The 17,068-nt window shown below is 30.6% G+C and overlaps 7 protein-coding genes and 1 non-coding gene across 8 annotated transcripts, besides 1 other annotated feature; 5 read left to right on the top strand and 3 right to left on the bottom strand.

Moving 5' to 3' along the window:
* Positions 1–561: part of a mobile genetic element that runs on past the window's edge.
* Positions 562–822: 261 nt separating this feature from the next.
* On the top strand, positions 823–4,122 carry TVAGG3_0562190 (spectrin binding; the record flags this gene model as incomplete). The annotated part of the gene is made up of 1 exon (XM_001580636.1): positions 2,483–3,958. One exon carries the CDS (start codon positions 2,483–2,485, stop codon positions 3,956–3,958), a length of 1,476 nt encoding a protein of 491 aa, XP_001580686.1.
* Positions 4,123–4,369: 247 nt separating this feature from the next.
* On the top strand, positions 4,370–5,761 carry TVAGG3_0562180 (armadillo (ARM) repeat-containing protein family; the record flags this gene model as incomplete). The annotated part of the gene is made up of 1 exon (XM_001580637.1): positions 4,370–5,761. One exon carries the CDS (start codon positions 4,370–4,372, stop codon positions 5,759–5,761), a length of 1,392 nt encoding a protein of 463 aa, XP_001580687.1.
* Positions 5,762–5,984: 223 nt separating this feature from the next.
* On the top strand, positions 5,985–6,037 carry TVAGG3_0562170. Its single transcript has one exon. It is a non-coding gene; the product is annotated as a tRNA-Leu (tRNA).
* Positions 6,038–7,976: 1,939 nt separating this feature from the next.
* On the top strand, positions 7,977–9,303 carry TVAGG3_0562160 (aminotransferase-related family; the record flags this gene model as incomplete). The annotated part of the gene is made up of 1 exon (XM_001580638.2): positions 7,987–9,093. The coding sequence occupies one exon, from the start codon at positions 7,987–7,989 to the stop codon at positions 9,091–9,093; it is 1,107 nt and encodes a 368-aa protein (XP_001580688.1).
* Positions 9,304–9,372: 69 nt separating this feature from the next.
* On the bottom strand, positions 9,373–10,509 carry TVAGG3_0562150 (glycine-rich protein family; the record flags this gene model as incomplete). Its single annotated transcript, XM_001580639.2, has 1 exon — positions 9,498–10,478. The coding sequence occupies one exon, from the start codon at positions 10,476–10,478 to the stop codon at positions 9,498–9,500; it is 981 nt and encodes a 326-aa protein (XP_001580689.2).
* A 1,108-nt stretch (positions 10,510–11,617) lies between these two features.
* Positions 11,618–13,557, top strand: TVAGG3_0562140 (hippo signaling; the record flags this gene model as incomplete). Its single annotated transcript, XM_001580640.1, has 1 exon — positions 12,859–13,527. The coding sequence occupies one exon, from the start codon at positions 12,859–12,861 to the stop codon at positions 13,525–13,527; it is 669 nt and encodes a 222-aa protein (XP_001580690.1).
* Positions 13,558–13,791: 234 nt separating this feature from the next.
* On the bottom strand, positions 13,792–15,712 carry TVAGG3_0562130 (histone-lysine N-methyltransferase family; the record flags this gene model as incomplete). The annotated part of the gene is made up of 1 exon (XM_001580641.1): positions 13,805–15,559. One exon carries the CDS (start codon positions 15,557–15,559, stop codon positions 13,805–13,807), a length of 1,755 nt encoding a protein of 584 aa, XP_001580691.1.
* A 204-nt stretch (positions 15,713–15,916) lies between these two features.
* Positions 15,917–17,028, bottom strand: TVAGG3_0562120 (tubby c-terminal domain-like family; the record flags this gene model as incomplete). The annotated part of the gene is made up of 1 exon (XM_001580642.1): positions 16,270–17,028. One exon carries the CDS (start codon positions 17,026–17,028, stop codon positions 16,270–16,272), a length of 759 nt encoding a protein of 252 aa, XP_001580692.1.
* Between the last annotated feature and the right edge of the window lie 40 nt (positions 17,029–17,068).

Below are 17,068 nucleotides of genomic sequence, written 5' to 3'. Positions count from 1 at the left end.
ACACTTTATTGAGGAATTACTACATACATAGTCGAACTGAACTTGATATTTATAATTATTTAGTCATATTTTGCATAATTCTAAGTAGATTTTGTAAAAAATCAAGAAAGAAAAATTTTAACGTGCTTTATTTTTTCTTTTTTATAATAATACATATTATTATATAATTAACATATTCATAATGTTTCACACTTTCAAAAATATAATCCTCCTCCTCTCAAATAAACGTACATACGGGTGGCCCCTTTTTTCAAAAAATTAAAATTTGAAATTTTGGGCTCAAATATTAGAGATTTTTTCAACCTTCAACGATATATGTTGTCTATATCAGACCTCCTTTCTTTTTGATACATAACATTGTTCCTAAATCTTAGCCGTTAAGGCTGTTCTGAAAATATTTTTTTTTCGAAAAAATTCGAAAAAAAATTCTTAAAATTCAAAAATCCCTTAATTCCTGAGGATTTTGGAAAAAAGTTTTTACATGAACATGTGTATATTATATGAAGTATATTGATAAGGTAAAAATCAAATTTTATTGCATATTCATCGAGAAAATAAACTTTGCAAATTACCTCAGACTTTTCAGAGGATTGAGTTGCCACTCAATCCTCTGAAATAGTCTGTGGTAATTTTTAGTCTCTACACTATTTCAATATAAGCTCCATTTTTAAACAGTTTTTAAAAATCGAGCATTGAAAAGTGTGATGAGACTAACGAATCCCTCAAAATTGAGAGGGTAATCCTCCTCCTCTCAAATAAACGTACATACGGGTGCACCCTTAACGTTTGATGTTTTTTCGACGATTATTTTTAGTTCAATTTCCGATTATTAAATTTTGTAAATATCAAGAAAAAAAACTGAAAGCGTTTATAAGATAAATAAAGATTGCATTCTTGCACAATGATCAGTCGTTATTGGATTTCTCACTATTTTACAAGAAATTTCTTCATAAATATATGTATTCGATACTATTACCTATATAATCTTTAATCAAAGATTATACCATTAAGCCGAGAAGTTTTTGTCTCTATTTTCAATAAGCTCTCTAACCCATAAAGTCTAAATAAATTCTGAATCCTGCTCAAAGTCGTAGATTCAGCTCTCACTAGATTCCCAAAGTTAGTTAATAGCATATGTGATAAGCAGAATAAAGTCAAGACAAAGTTTATTATGAACAATAGATCCGCAAAAACCAAAATATATAACTGAGTCTTGTGTTATATACTTTACCTTAATCTGCTGAATCTTTTATAGATATCATAAGCTTCGCATGTGCATTGAATGATATCATCTATTTCCTCATTACTTGTTTCATAAAAACAATATAATTCAGTACCCAAATTTGCAGTAAAATAAGAATCCACAGGATCGCTTTCTTGAACTTCATTAAAATTGTATGTATTATCCTTGCAATAACAATTATTCATTATGAAACCTCCACCAGTTTCCGAAAATAAAGTGGAAACATTATTTTTTGTTATGCATGAATCGGATATTGTCACTTGACTTGCATTATTATAAAATAATGAACCTGAACCTATACCATTATTGATAATATTACATATATTAATTTTAAAATCTTCTGGGGAGATTCCATGTTGAAGAAATCCATTACTTTCTTCAATATTATCAATAAAATTAGAAAGTTTAACGCATGATCCTTGAGATCCTACAGAAAGAGAATAGCATGATGTAGATCGGCATTTATTTGATGTGATATTTGAGTTTTCAATTAATTGTATTCCATGATCAAGATATACAAGTCTTTGAGAATTTTTAATATCTCCGTTATTAGTTGCTGAACAAAAAACAAAATAATTTTTATAATTAGCTGAAGCGCGCGAATATGTTGTAAGCCCTTCTTTTTGGCCAATATTTGAGTCGAAACAAAGTTTATTATGAACAATAGCTCCGAAGTTACTAAAATATATAACACAGCCTTGATAAGTTCCGTCATTTTCTGTTTTTCCACATTTGAAAAATGAAGAACTTTCTATTAAAACGCATGTGTCGTCCCGCAAACTAGTGATTGATATTGCTCTTTCTTTGTTTAATTCTATAAATTTGCAATTTGATATGTAATAATTGGCATCATTTGGGTTGATTGTAGGATTTGTTTGATCAGAAACATTATTGTAAGTTGTTAATTCGTAATAATCATTCTATGAATTTCGAATCCGAACATAAAATTGATTTACTCTTGTTGCATGAGAGCTATCTGGTACTATGTAAAAATTACTAATGATAATATGGATGCTAATCTTGATGTAATAGCGAAAGAAACTCAAGTCAAAAAGTTATATAAAATCAAAAAATTTCCAACACACGATCAACTTTTTTTTCTCGACTTTACAACGTTAAGCCATGAATAGCTATTTACATATATTAGCCAATTACAATATTACTACTATACCTTATTCAATACATTAAACAGCATAGAAATATTTATTTTTACAAATGAAGATATCTTTTAATGAGCTTATGGAATTGTGTAAAGATTATGGCTGTGCATGCAACACAATATACAAACTTAAGGCAAGCACGGATGATGAAATTACTAGAATTTACCAAGATATTAAAAACAAAATGATTGAAACTGATCTTTTTTTGCCAACACAGTTAATTACTATGTTATTCGAGGCAGCAATATACAATAGGCGATATTTTGATTCATACTGGATTATATTTAAAAAGATTTATGAAGAATACCATCCATTGTTAACGACATCCATCAAAATGCCTTTCTTGTACTTAACTAATAAAGAATATGGTATTAATTCCTACCAGAATTGTCAATATAATATTGAAAATCAAAAAAACTTATTGTTTTGCCATCAAGACGACCCAACATACAAAGCAATTATGGATGATGATAAAGAAAAGTTTATACTAATAATAGAACAAGATGGATTTAATCAGTACCAAAAATTTAGAAGAAATTCATCTGAATATTCATTAATTGAATTATGCTGTTTTTATGGAGCTGTTGACTGTTTTAAGCTTTTAAGAACAAAATTCAAATCAAAAATCACTAATTATTGTCTCAGATTTTCATTTTTGAGTGGAAAACCAGACATCATGAGTGAATGTTTGAAATTTCAGAAACCTGACCAAAAATGCATGAAATATGCAATTATTTCTCATAATATTGACTTTGTTACTTTCTTAATGAATGAATACAATATACCAATAGATGTAGATTACTGTATTAAATATAATAATATTGAAGCATTTTTGGTTTTACTAGATCAAACACAAAATATCAAACAATCATTGGTTTATGCTTCAGGCTTTGATATTCCATCGCTATGTGAATATTTAACTTTGCATAATGCAGATGTTAATGAAAAATTACCCAATGGATTATCTCCTATTATTATTGCAGCAAGACAGAATAGTTATAAAGTAGCAGAAATTCTTTTTAACTATGGTGCAAGCATTGAAGCACAAGATGATATTGGAAAGACACCACTCATAAATGCAGCTATGCATGGAAATTTGGAAACACTCAAATTTCTTATTTCACATGGCTCAAATGTCAATGCTACTTATCAAGGAATCAATTCTCTCTTTTTTGCAGCAAGTTTAAATCATTTAAAAATTGCCGAGCTCCTCATTTCTCATGGGATTGATTTAAATCACCAGGATAGATTTGGAGACACTGTTCTTCACCAAGTTACACATAATAATCAAAAAGATTTTGTCACGATCCTTGTTTCACATGGAGCAGATGTCAATATAAAAAATCATTATGGGAAAACGCCCATTCAAGGTGCATTAGAATCAAAGGAAGAAATATATAAGCTTCTTATTAAACATGGTGCAAAGGTCACATTATCTGACAGAGTAAGTAGGTTTTCTGAATTCTATATCAATCACAAATATCTATGCTTCCTCCTAAGCTATATATTATTGTATTTATTTGGTAGCCTAATTAGTTACTTATTCAAGCATTAATTATGAGTAAAATTTAAAAGGAATATCAAATTAGCTCCCTAAGCATCCTAGCTCTATCTAATATATTGCAAAATGCGCTCTCATATCAACTCTTTTATTATTCAAAGAACGAATGGAATACATTCTCAAATCATTTCCCGAGATTTTTGGTTAAATTAAATATGATAATTAATTTCTTTTAAAGTTTTTATTTTATTATAATATCAATTTTTACATTATAATGTATTTATTATCAATCTGGGATTGAATAAATGAACATTTTAAAACGAAACGAACATAGTTAAAAGAAATATTAACTATCTTTTGTTTTGATAATTTGATAAAAATTAATTTGCTTGATTAATCAAATATTTAGATGTTATTACTATGGATATATAATGGTTCCTAAGACTTGCATTAAAACTCATTTTGATGCAAAGTTATAAGATTCATGATGAAAATGAAGATATCTTAGCATTCGAAAAGATGTTTAACAAGACCAAAACAATTCTAGGTACCGATGGTAATCAAGATGGTGATAGTGAATTACCGAAAATTGGGCCATTATTAGTAGATTTGATTAAATCTATTGAAAAGAAAGAACCTCCTTTGGTTGAAGAAATCCTTCTCAAACTAGAAAGCATTTTTACTCGAAATGGAGCAGTATACGATGATATTTTTCTAATTTTTAGAATTCCAGCACATTTAATGGAATGTCTTCAAACAGATGCACCACAAAATGTTTTGTTTGCAGCAATTAAATTCCTTATTGCAGTTTTTAATACGAAAAATCAAGAATATATAAATCAATTATTTGAAGAGAAACTTCCAGAACATTTAACTCCTCTACTAGGTGTTATTAACGTTGATATAATAGACAGCTACCTTACTTTGCTCGCAAAAATGATTTTAGCCCGAAAAAACAATATTGACTTTATTTTAGAAATTATTACAGAAGATATATTCAAAGAGCACATTAATGACTCACCAGAAATCCAAACATTACTATGCTCAATCTTGTATGCATTCACATATACTTCTCAGAAAAAAGAACTTCGAGATACAATCATTATTACAATTTCCGAGATTTGTTATAATGTAAATGAAGAAGCTGTATATCAGCTCATCGGAGCTCTCATCAGAACAGGAACAGTTAGTTATTCTGAGACATGGCTCTCAATGATTATCGATTTGAACCTTGTTGAATTCGGAATGCAGTTCATTGAGAATGAAAATAATGATAAGGTTGAAATGTCTATTAATTTTCTCTCAACTTTATGCATTCACGAATACGAATTAAGTAATGCTGAATTATCCAAGCTTGAATACCTTCTTAAAATCGATGATGAAGATAAAAATTCATTGGCATTATGTGCGCTTTATGATCAAGCATATATCTCAGATACATACGCTGTGAAATTTGCATCCGACAAAAACTTGGTTGATTTTAGCATAAACATCCTTGAACAAGGTCAGTATAGAGAGAAATTCAATGCTGCAAAATTTTTATGCGCATTAATGAAAAATTGTGGTCCAGAGTTCATTTATTCGATCAGTGATAGAGAATGGATCTCAGAACTAGTCGAACTGTTCATATCTGGAAAGGACAAAGATTATTGTATAACTTTTGCAGAAAGTTTTTACGCTGCACTAAGAAGAGTGAAAGGATCTGATCTGTTTCAGCGTTACCTCCAAGAATTTGATGAAGCTGGAGGAATTGAAGCATTTAATGATTGCCAATTCGAAGATGGCGAATTACCAAATTATACCGAATCATTCCTTGCTGAGTTTATAGATGATGAAAGAGAGGAATCTGGAGATTGAAGTTTTTTATTATATATATGTTTTGTTTGTATTTAATATAGAAAATAAAATTTTATCAAAAATATTGATTTTGTAAAGCGATTTAGTTACAGAAATACCTAATAAAGGTTACCGTATTGATAATTAAAGTATATTTTTCAAATATTGAGGAAAGAGTGTATGAGATTCAAATGTAAGATTTAAAATTCGTTCTTTAGAAAATTAAAATAGTTTAAGTCTTCAAGGTCATTTGGCCAAGTGGTCTAAGGCGCTGGTCTGAGAGGGCGTGGGTTCGAATTTTCTTTTCATGTCTTATACGGATTTACTCTTGTTCTCTTTCGTATTTCGTAAGAGTAGCTTATTTTAAATTGAGTTTTTTTTATTACAACCACATAACAATTAATTGAATGACAGAAATAAAAATTCGTTAATTTTAGGAGTATAAATATTTGTATTACAATTTCGTTAGTAATTTAATATTAACGAACTGCATTTCCTTGGCTCTTACAGGCAGAAATATTTATTGTTTTATAAAAAGTGTTGCTTTTTAGCTCTGATTTATGCATTAGAGATATACTTTGTACGGTGATTAATATATTTGAAAAAAGCGCATTTCTGTTACGAATTGAATTCTGTTCCCAAAAAATCACTGAAAACATGGATCAGATTCCTTGAATTAAGGGTTTCGTTTTGCGAAAAAAACATACAATACGCAATTTCGCTAAAAAAACATTTAGCTAGCAATTTCGACCTTTGACTCCACTCAAGACGTCACTTTTTTAATTTTGTGGTATCATATTTTTGGAAAATCTTTATGAATATTATATAAAAAGTCTCTTTAATATCTATATTTCATATTTTTATCAATTTTTAAAGTTTTTGCGAAAAGTATTCAATTATTTTTGCTATTTGGTCGGGTAAATGTCAGATTTGCGACATTTTCTGATATGATATTCAGATTCTACGTTGATAATAATGCTTATAGAACCCTCTTGCTATTGTGTCAAAATTGCGAAACCGATAGCAAAAATATCTCGCAATATCAAAATTGAGATATTGAGTGAATTATGCATTATAGAGATTAAAAATCTGATTTGTGAAAACATCTCATCAGTTTCTAGCTAATTCAAAAATCTTTACTATCTTATTCGATTAAAATGAAAAGGGAATAGTTTCATTATGCTTTAAATGACAGCCTTATAATATAATCATAGTTTTCGCTCAATATGCAGCATTTTTTTTTCGAAATCTATGGTCAATGTCCTAAATACTGATTGCTTTGCATTCATATCTCTTACATTTTCTATACCCACATCACTATTCATTGCTATTCCTATCTTTTTCATTTTTGTTTGTTTCTCATAATTTCTCAAAAAACACGATAACTTGATATTTGTAAATATCATACTTTATAACGTAAATAAGAACTTGACCTATTAAGAAAAGCAGTAATGAAAAGAAAATCTGAAATTCATAAAAATTACAAGTTTCTGATGACAATTAGCTTAATTAAACCAGGTACAAGATTATATAATTGTATTTTCTATCCAATTATCCATATAATATCTTATCCAGAAAAAATAACTTGATCAATACCAAATGATTTTTTAACTAGTAAATAAAGTATTTTCTTTACACACACATTGTATATCATAGTTTTTTTTTTTGGTTTCGCAAAACATCCAAAAACAAATATGCTATAAAAGTGACAATTTTAGCAAAACGAAACCCTTACTTGAATTGATGATTTATAATTAACTGTGAGCTCAATTTGTGAAATTCGCAGCTTGCGATTGGATCTTGTATATTTTTCAAACTTTGTTTGAATTTCGTAATCAGATTTGACACATTTTTTCAAAAACAAAAAGTTGTGAATTAGGTACAACATACTATGTTGATTAATGAAAATTAATTTATTTCAAAAAAACGAATATTCATTTCAAAAAGTCAATTCGATGAATTCTATCATATTCTATTTACTTATACCAAATGAAATAAATAATCCAAAGATTAGTGCGCTTTCAATTTAGGAAAATCGCCAAAAGAAAAATGCATTTTATTTATTGATTTGAAATCTCCCAATCGAAAAGTATACGATAATACCCTTAAGCATTCGAAATGAAATTCAGAGTCAAGTAAAGTGATCGGAGCCAGAAAACGGGTAATCGGAACTCAGAATTTTTTCTGAGATGGCTTGGTTGGAAATTGAGAGGAGTTAGGAAAGCTGATCTAATCAATCATTTCTCATGCTGAACGACCCAATTGTCGCCAAGTATCAGAAGCCATCTGTTCAGTGCTTCCACGGAGGCCAATCCTATATGGCATGCAAGAACTTCAAATGCGATTTTTCAGTCACAACAAATCTTTCTGGCCCGCCAAAGTCCGCTGTTCAAGCAGCACTCGATGCATTCAACGAAATCGAGCATTATCCAGATCAGGACTCCTGGGAATGCAGATGCCACCTTGCTGATGCCATGAAAATGCCACCAGAACAAATCCTTCTTGGCAATGGTGCATCAGAATTCATCGACATGGTCCCAAGACTCTTCAAGGCAGGTCAGAAGTGGAGACCAGGCCCATGGCCAGCCCAATTCATGGAATACGAGCGTGCAGCAACAAATGCTGGACTTGTTAAGGTTCCAAACGCTAACAATGATGCTGAATTGACAATCATGATCAATCCAAACAGCCCAACAGGTGATTACATCCCGTTCGAGGATCTCCGTGCCATGATTGCAAGAGATTCAAGATCAACATTCTTGATCGATGAATCATTCATGCCATGCTTCGGCCCAGACTGGATGAACCATTCCGCCATCCGCCTCATCGAAGAATTCGGTGATAGAGTCATTGTCTGCATGTCATGGACAAAAGTTCTCGCTTGCCCACTTATCAGACTTGGAACACTCTGCTCAACAAAGAACATCATCGATCAAATCAACAAACACCAAATCCCATGGTCAGTCAATGGTTTCGCTCAGAAATTCATGATCGCTGCTCTTCACCAAGAAACATACTTCGAAGAAATGTGGAGAATCACTCCATACTGGAAACGTATTATGTTCGATTTACTCTCAGAGCTTGGCGCAAAGCCAAACTTGAACTCTCCATTGTGGGTTCCATATGTTTACGTCGACTTCTACACAGAAGAACTCGCTGGATTAGCTGACAAGGTTGCTTTTGAAGCTGGCTATCCATTGAGATGGTGCAAGTCTTTTGGAACTCCAACTTGCTGCAGACTCGGTGTTAGAACACCACAGCACGCTCTTGGTCTTGTCACGGCTTTCAAGAGCTGCAAGGAACTCCATGAGGGATTGAAGGCTCAAATGAAGCTTCACGCAAAGAAATTATAGATTAATTAACTCTTAGATTTTGTTATTAAAAGATATCTGTATATATTAATTAGATTTCTTCTTTTTGTATGTAATCTTAATGTAAAAGAAAGAGAATTAGCTAAATTATCTCATCTTGAGTTTGAAATTACTTTTAACTCAAGAATAGGAAGTATGTTGAACGCTTAAAAGTAAGTGTCCGTTAAACCTTCTTCACGTTGTAGACCGATGACGATTTTGAAATAGAAAAATAAATCCATTTGATAAATTTTAGATGTTTAACAACAAAATAAATATTTTCCATGATGTTACAATATTCTTACCAAATTTGGGAAGTACTAGTGTCAAATATTTGATGAATCTCAAATGTCTAAAGAACTGTCAAAATATTTAAAGCAAATAGGTATTGCCGTCTTTTCATACATTTATCTTGTTCTAATAACTCGAAAAAATCTATCACGATAAGGATCAATGAATTCGGTTTTTTTGGGAGGAAGCAATAAAGTTATTTTGGCAACACCATGGCCAGAATGTCCAATATTAAATGATCCATCCCATTCAGGTAAGTTCTCATTTCCAGCAATCAAATTTGTTTTGGAAAGCATATATTTTTCATCTAATTTATAATGGAAACTTGGATGAAATGTGTAATTAAAAACAAAACCAGAACCCCCACCAGCACCTCCAATTTCATACAAACTAGGATCCGCAGCAGCTCCTCCATACCACCCACCCCCTGCACCACCCCCATATAAGGTATTATTACCACCAAAACCAAATTCACCTGAATGATTCCTATAATTGCATGAACCAGGAAAGTATTGTGTCCCTCCACTTAAACCATAAAAATCAGCAGATTCTCCATTTAGTCCACCTCCAGATCCACCTTGGTTTCTTGAAAAATCTGATAATTTGCCGCCTGAACCTCCACCGCCTGCTACTATCACTCTCGAGTAAAGATCATTATTTTCAATACGAATATCAGTCGCTCCACCTCCACCACTTTGGGTACTTCCAGCTGGATTTATATTCATTCCTCCACCATTATATCCACCATATACTATCTTAATTTCAGAATCATTTCTTCTTGATGGAGATCCTCCTAAATGAATAAAAATTTTTGTTGGTGATGTTATATTGATTATTCCTTTTGCATATCCTCCTCTTCCAGGATTTGCTGCTGATATTGAGTGCATCATACCACCTTCTGCTCCCCATACTTCTAATTTATATCTTCCTTTTGGCAAAATTCCTTCATACGATGTACAATGCGAATAATTATTGCATGGGAAATAGAAAATATAGCATGTTTTATTAGAAGTAATATTGGTAGTTCCGACTGTGGGATCTTGTAATTTGAAGTCTATTGGATCCGACAGAACCATGATTATTATCAGAACAATCATTTTTATGCCAATTTTATCACTTTGAATGATTAAATTTGCCGAACTAAAATTCAATTAAATTATCAGAATTTCAAAACCCAAATAATATGGTTGTATAATATATAATAAACAAAATTATATTTCAAAAAAAAAATTCATTGAAAAGTTGGCAGTTTATTAAAAAAATTGAATGAGCAAGATTTTAAAGAAAATTTGAAATAAATTTCACAGTATCAAATATATCACCTGGATTTAAGGGTTTCGTTTTGCTAAAATTGTCACTTTTATAGCATATTTGTTTTTGGATGTTTTGCGAAACCAAAAAAAAAAACTATGATATACAATGTGTGTGTAAAGAAAATACTTTATTTACTAGTTAAAAAATCATTTGGTATTGATCAAGTTATTTTTTCTGGATAAGATATTATATGGATAATTGGATAGAAAATACAATTATATAATCTTGTACCTGGTTTAATTAAGCTAATTGTCATCAGAAACTTGTAATTTTTATGAATTTCAGATTTTCTTTTCATTACTGCTTTTCTTAATAGGTCAAGTTCTTATTTACGTTATAAAGTATGATATTTACAAATATCAAGTTATCGTGTTTTTTGAGAAATTATGAGAAACAAACAAAAATGAAAAAGATAGGAATAGCAATGAATAGTGATGTGGGTATAGAAAATGTAAGAGATATGAATGCAAAGCAATCAGTATTTAGGACATTGACCATAGATTTCGAAAAAAAAATGCTGCATATTGAGCGAAAACTATGATTATATTATAAGGCTGTCATTTAAAGCATAATGAAACTATTCCCTTTTCATTTTAATCGAATAAGATAGTAAAGATTTTTGAATTAGCTAGAAACTGATGAGATGTTTTCACAAATCAGATTTTTAATCTCTATAATGCATAATTCACTCAATATCTCAATTTTGATATTGCGAGATATTTTTGCTATCGGTTTCGCAATTTTGACACAATAGCAAGAGGGTTCTATAAGCATTATTATCAACGTAGAATCTGAATATCATATCAGAAAATGTCGCAAATCTGACATTTACCCGACCAAATAGCAAAAATAATTGAATACTTTTCGCAAAAACTTTAAAAATCGATAAAAATATGAAATATAGATATTAAAGAGACTTTTTATATAATATTCATAAAGATTTTCCAAAAATATGATACCGCAAAATTAAAAAAGTGACGTCTTGAGTGGAGTCAAATGTCGAAATTGCTAGCTAAATGTTTTTTTAGCGAAATTGCGTATTGTACGTTTTTTTCGCAAAACGAAACCCTTACTTGGATTAAATAACAGAACAACAATAAATGAATCATAACGAAATCATCTCAATTATGAGATTCTCACGGGTAAGATAAACTATTGATTTGGACAAGTAAATCAGCGATTATCATTATCGCTGTTCTTGTTTCCACAGTTTCTGGTGCATATTGAGAGTGCTGATGTGAACGTGATTACAAAAGGTGGTTTATGTCATATCGATATATTCAATTACATTCTAAAAGTCATTGAAAACTCACAGTTAATTTTAAATTCATTAATTTTCCATCGAAAAATTGAAAGAAAAATATGCAATTCCGAAACGAATCGAACTATTTCCTCCACCAGCATAGGATAAGCTAGCAAAACCGAAATCATGTATCAATTAAGTGTAATTATAAATTATTGAAATTGAATTATATGGTGTTTTGAGTAACCAAACCATCGTTATTAAATTTGTAATAAGAAAAGCGTATATTTTGCAAAAATTGTTGTTTGGATTCGAATTTGCGACTCCAAAATGAGCAGATAATTGAATCTTGCAGATTTACGGCTCGAATTAATATTAATAGCTTCATTTTTTAGTGCTAATGTGAACATTTCAAACAAATAGTGTTTTTGAATATGATTAATTTATTCAATAAATTGATTATAATCATTTTGATCTCAAAATCTTTGATAAATAATCCATATATCCCATAAATTTCATTCTCTTTCCATCTCTCAGTCAAGTTTTAATGTTAAGGAAATTTCATCAAGTTGATTTTCTTATATTTAATTCATTGTGTTCTTGCTTTCCTTATGTAAAGAGACATCTGAAAAGTCCCCTACATATATACTTTATAACAAAATCGCGGCAATTCGATTTGCACAAGATTGTCAATTAAAAATAAAATGTCAGAACCGCCGATTGAGCATCATAAGCAAGACTTTTATAATTAACTATGCCTCTTTTTTGGCAAAAAACAATTAGTCTATCTAAAATGAATCTATCAAGAAGCTTTTATCTCTTTACACAAGTTCTACTAACCTGAAATGTCATTCACAAAAATTGATGCCGGTTTATTACGAATTTGAGAGGCGGACTCATTATCGATTGATTATATAATAATGCCACCAAGGAGACGCAACAGCAAGCATGCAAGTTCTATGAAAGAAACTATGTTGGTTTCAAAAGATATGACAATCCTCTCTAAGAAGTATGATCAATTAAATAAAGTCACTGGAGCAATATTAACTAGAAATTTTGCCCCATTAATATCGCCACCAACGGGAATGGCTACTTGCGATTACTTGATTGTTAGCGCATTAGATTATCTTGAAAGAGCGGAAAAATTGTATCGGGTTTGTTCATTATTTTGTCCATCTGAGACATGTCCTATGTTCAATGCTGGACCTCATTATCATTACTTCTGGGAAGATGAGAGTACATCAGACCCAGTACAGGTTTCTGCGCCTGAGTATGTTCTTCAATTATCAAATTGGGCAAAGCGAAAACTTGCAAATAAGAATTTATTCCCATTAACTGAAGGTAAGGAGCTTTCTCAGGATGCGGTTTCTATATTACAAATAATTTTTAGAAGAACGACAAGAATATTCAACCATTTGTACATGTGCCACTTCTCTGCAATCAGGAAGAATAATATTGAGCCTGTAATTAATACATTGTTAGCTCAATATGTCCTACTTGCATTCAAATATCAAATGATAGAAGTCCGTGATATTGAAATGCTAAAGCCGGTATTTGCTGCTATGAGGATACCAATTCCAGATGCATAGATATAATTTCTAATTCTCAAAAGAAAAAAAAATCTTATATTTATTTTGTTGGTTTCAATTGAATTCCAATAGAAACCATACAGATGAGCTGTATTTAACATTATTTATATTAAACACGGATTATAATAAACAGTTTCAGAAATTTTTTTCGCAAATCTACTTTATCAAAATGATTTACATCGGACATTTCTTCTTCGCCAGTAAGAGATATAAAAATTTCAAATATGAAATAAATACAAATATTTCTTTAAAAAAAAGACAAATAAATATTCACAATTTATTGAAAGTCTGGATGTTTTTGATGCAAGCAACTGTTACAGCTGCATGTCTTCTTTTTCACGACGAATTCGTAGTTCAGTGTCAATTCCTCTCCAGGTAAAATGTCTCTTAACGAGAAAATCGCAATTCTATAATCCATAGGTGCTGCAGTGATATTTAACGCGATGCAATTTGGTTGCATGAACCTTGTACTCTCATCATTGCATGAATGATTGATAAATCTCGATGTGTTGCACATATCAGCAGCATCCAAAGTAAGTGGATTTGAATCTGCGATATAAACACTAAAACTGTAATTATCAGAAATATTTTTGTCATTCTCAGAAACATATTTCTTGCCTTGGTAAAGGAAAAGTAATTTATCAGATTGGATGAACTCCTGAGCGATTACTCCCCATTGTTTATTTGGGAAATAAGCTAAAGAAACTTTTGGATTTCTCAAGTTTTTGGTGAGTTTGCATGGACAATTTGGATCATTACATGTTTCATCTGTGCATTCAACAACATTAAGATAATCTGCAACACGTTCCAGAGGAGAATTGAAAATGTTTGTGAGAGGAAGTCGACCGTTTCTATCTGGCCAAATAAAGAATATATCAGAAGTAGTTCTTTTCTTGTCTAATGCCTTTTCTCCATTTGTTTTTATGAATTCTTTACCATTCCAAGTATAAATATTAAGTTGAATTTCTAAAAAATTGTTCATGAAGCTCATGACGAAGTTAGAAATGTAATTAGTTGGATTGTTTCTAGGACAAAAACCGCCTGGAACAAAAATATTTGGTGTAACTGTAGGATTCCATTGAACCTGAGGATTAAAATTGGTTTCTAATAGTAATGTTGGAGGAATGGAATCACTACAGATATTTACCCATGGTATTGGACCATGTATTCCATTTAAACCTAAAGAAGCATCATCTCCCCACGCCATTGAGAAATTGTCTGAGCGAAGTTTGAACCAATTACAATTATTGTACTTGTAGTGTGTAATAGTGATTGTGTTATCTGCTGTATTATCAAAACTAAGAGGAGATTGAGATACTTCACGTTGAATATTTAATTTTGTGTATAATTCTGCTGGATCAATAAAATAACGTTCTGGAGTAGTTTGGATTGCATCATATCTTATTTTTGGATAATCGGTCTTCAGAAATTCGTATTCTATGAATCTGATAACAGATCTATGTGGATTTTGTGAGGAAAGGAGATTAATTAAGATTTTTGACGTAATATTGTATGGGCCGTAGCCTTCTTTGATATATTCTGCGCGTGGTGTCATAATTTTAACTTTATCTGGCCAATTTTTCGGAACAACTTCTGGGGGCTTATCTCTTCCCATAACCATCAGAAGAAGTCCAGCAATAGTATCTGTAATCTCGTTATTTAGAATTTTAGCAACTTCCATGTATAATGAATATTCTATTTCGGTAAAATGATGTTGATTAATGATTTTGTAAACACGTGCCTTTTTGAAATTTGGATCTATCCAAGCTCCATATAATATTGTTCCAATTTTAGATGGTAGATTTTCTGTATTGGTTTTAATAAGGTCTTCAGCAGGAAGATCGGATGTTTGGTCATTGGTATTTATGAATGGTTCAAGAGGTGGAGCAGAATATGAAAGTTCCATTTCATTAATAATTTTATCCTTCTTGTGCCTATCTTTAGACGAAAAATCATAATGGATGCCAGCTGTATAGTTGTGATAAGGAGAATTATATTGAGAATTTGTATCTATATTAAAAAAACCAAACATAAATGAACCAATGAAATGAAATTTTTCAATAAAAATCTTGATCATATAGATTTAACATAAAAAATATTGGACCCATGGATAGATAATTTAAAATAAAACATTTTCTCTCTTCCAAATTTTTGAGGATTTTTTATTTTCATAATAAAATTTGTATTTTTTTAGAATATTTTTCTTTTTTTCGATTTTTTTTGGAATTTTCTTAGATTATAATATCAACTAAAAGCATTTTTTATGAATCCTCATGCAAGGATAGACCATAATTTCATGATTAATTATCTTTAAAGTTCATAAAAAAGTAATTTTTATTTTAATATTTATAAAATCTAAATTAAATTCAAACATTTATTGAAGAAATTAGTCAAGTAATAATAATACAAACTATGTTGAAGCTCCACATCATATGAAACAGCTTCTTGAAGTAACAATACGTTAAATAGAAAAAGAAACAAGTAAAAGATTGTCTTTCTCATGGAATAAATCAACTAAGATATTTTCTTTAGAAATTATGATGAAAACCCTGGAGATTGTTTTGCCAATAAAATAATACTGTAAATGAATAGTATTAAGGCGATTAATACTGTTTTCGAACGTAATCATGTAAATTGCGAAGTATTTTTTTGCGTATCTATTTGTAATTCGTAAATTAAAACAATAAAAGGAGAAAAATGAAGCAATTCTTCTTGAAGGCAGTGAAGAATCTTGTGATAATGTTAACGATGGAAAATTCCAGTATGTAAACTAGTTAATGCTAATGCAAAAGCTTCAAAAAGAGAAAATGGTTCTTTGACACGTAAAGTGAACGAATTATCTGGATTCCTAACGAAAATACAAACTTCCTCGCAGAATTCGTTTTGAGGTACACAAATGAAATTTTTGATACTTGGAGCTGTCTTTAAATCATGGAAGTTCTGGTAGTATTCGCCATTCAAAACAATTGGAGGCTTTAACACAAAGATTTTTGGCCTTTCTGGGTCTTCAATTGTCATTGTAAAAGCTCTTGGACCATGACGACCCATGAAATTCTCGTTATATTCAATTTTAATGGTTTCGTTAGGTCCAGTAACTTTATAAACTAATGATGTTATATTTGATTCTATTTTACCAATTTTGTTACCAGTAACAGTCTCTATCACAGAAAATTTTGTTGAAAACATAGTAGATTCTGTCTTAGCAACAAAAATTGGTTGGTCTTCCTCTCCAAATAATTGATAAACGTAAGATAATGCAAGACCTCGCTTTTCTCTATACATTTTACATTGAGTAACTGTATTTCGTGGAAGTTTTTGGGTAACATCTTTAATAAAACTCATCGAACTAGAGCGATCAACGCGAGGAGACTCAAATCTTGGTTGTATTGATTGAATTTCTTGATTTTTATCTCCATTAGGCGCTTCACTTCTAGAAGACTCATCATCTAGGATATTTATGCTTGGAGTTTTCTTGGATTTCTTAGATTGATGATTTGACATCCAAGATTTTGAGATAAAAAGTGACAAAATCTTTCGTTAT

The sequence above is a fragment of the Trichomonas vaginalis genome, chromosome II (assembly GCF_026262505.1).
Source record: "Trichomonas vaginalis G3 chromosome II, whole genome shotgun sequence".
Taxonomy (NCBI): Eukaryota; Parabasalia; order Trichomonadida; family Trichomonadidae; genus Trichomonas; species Trichomonas vaginalis.
The sequence above is the reverse complement of the archived record's forward strand: the minus strand, read 5'-3'. Positions and strand labels throughout refer to the sequence as shown.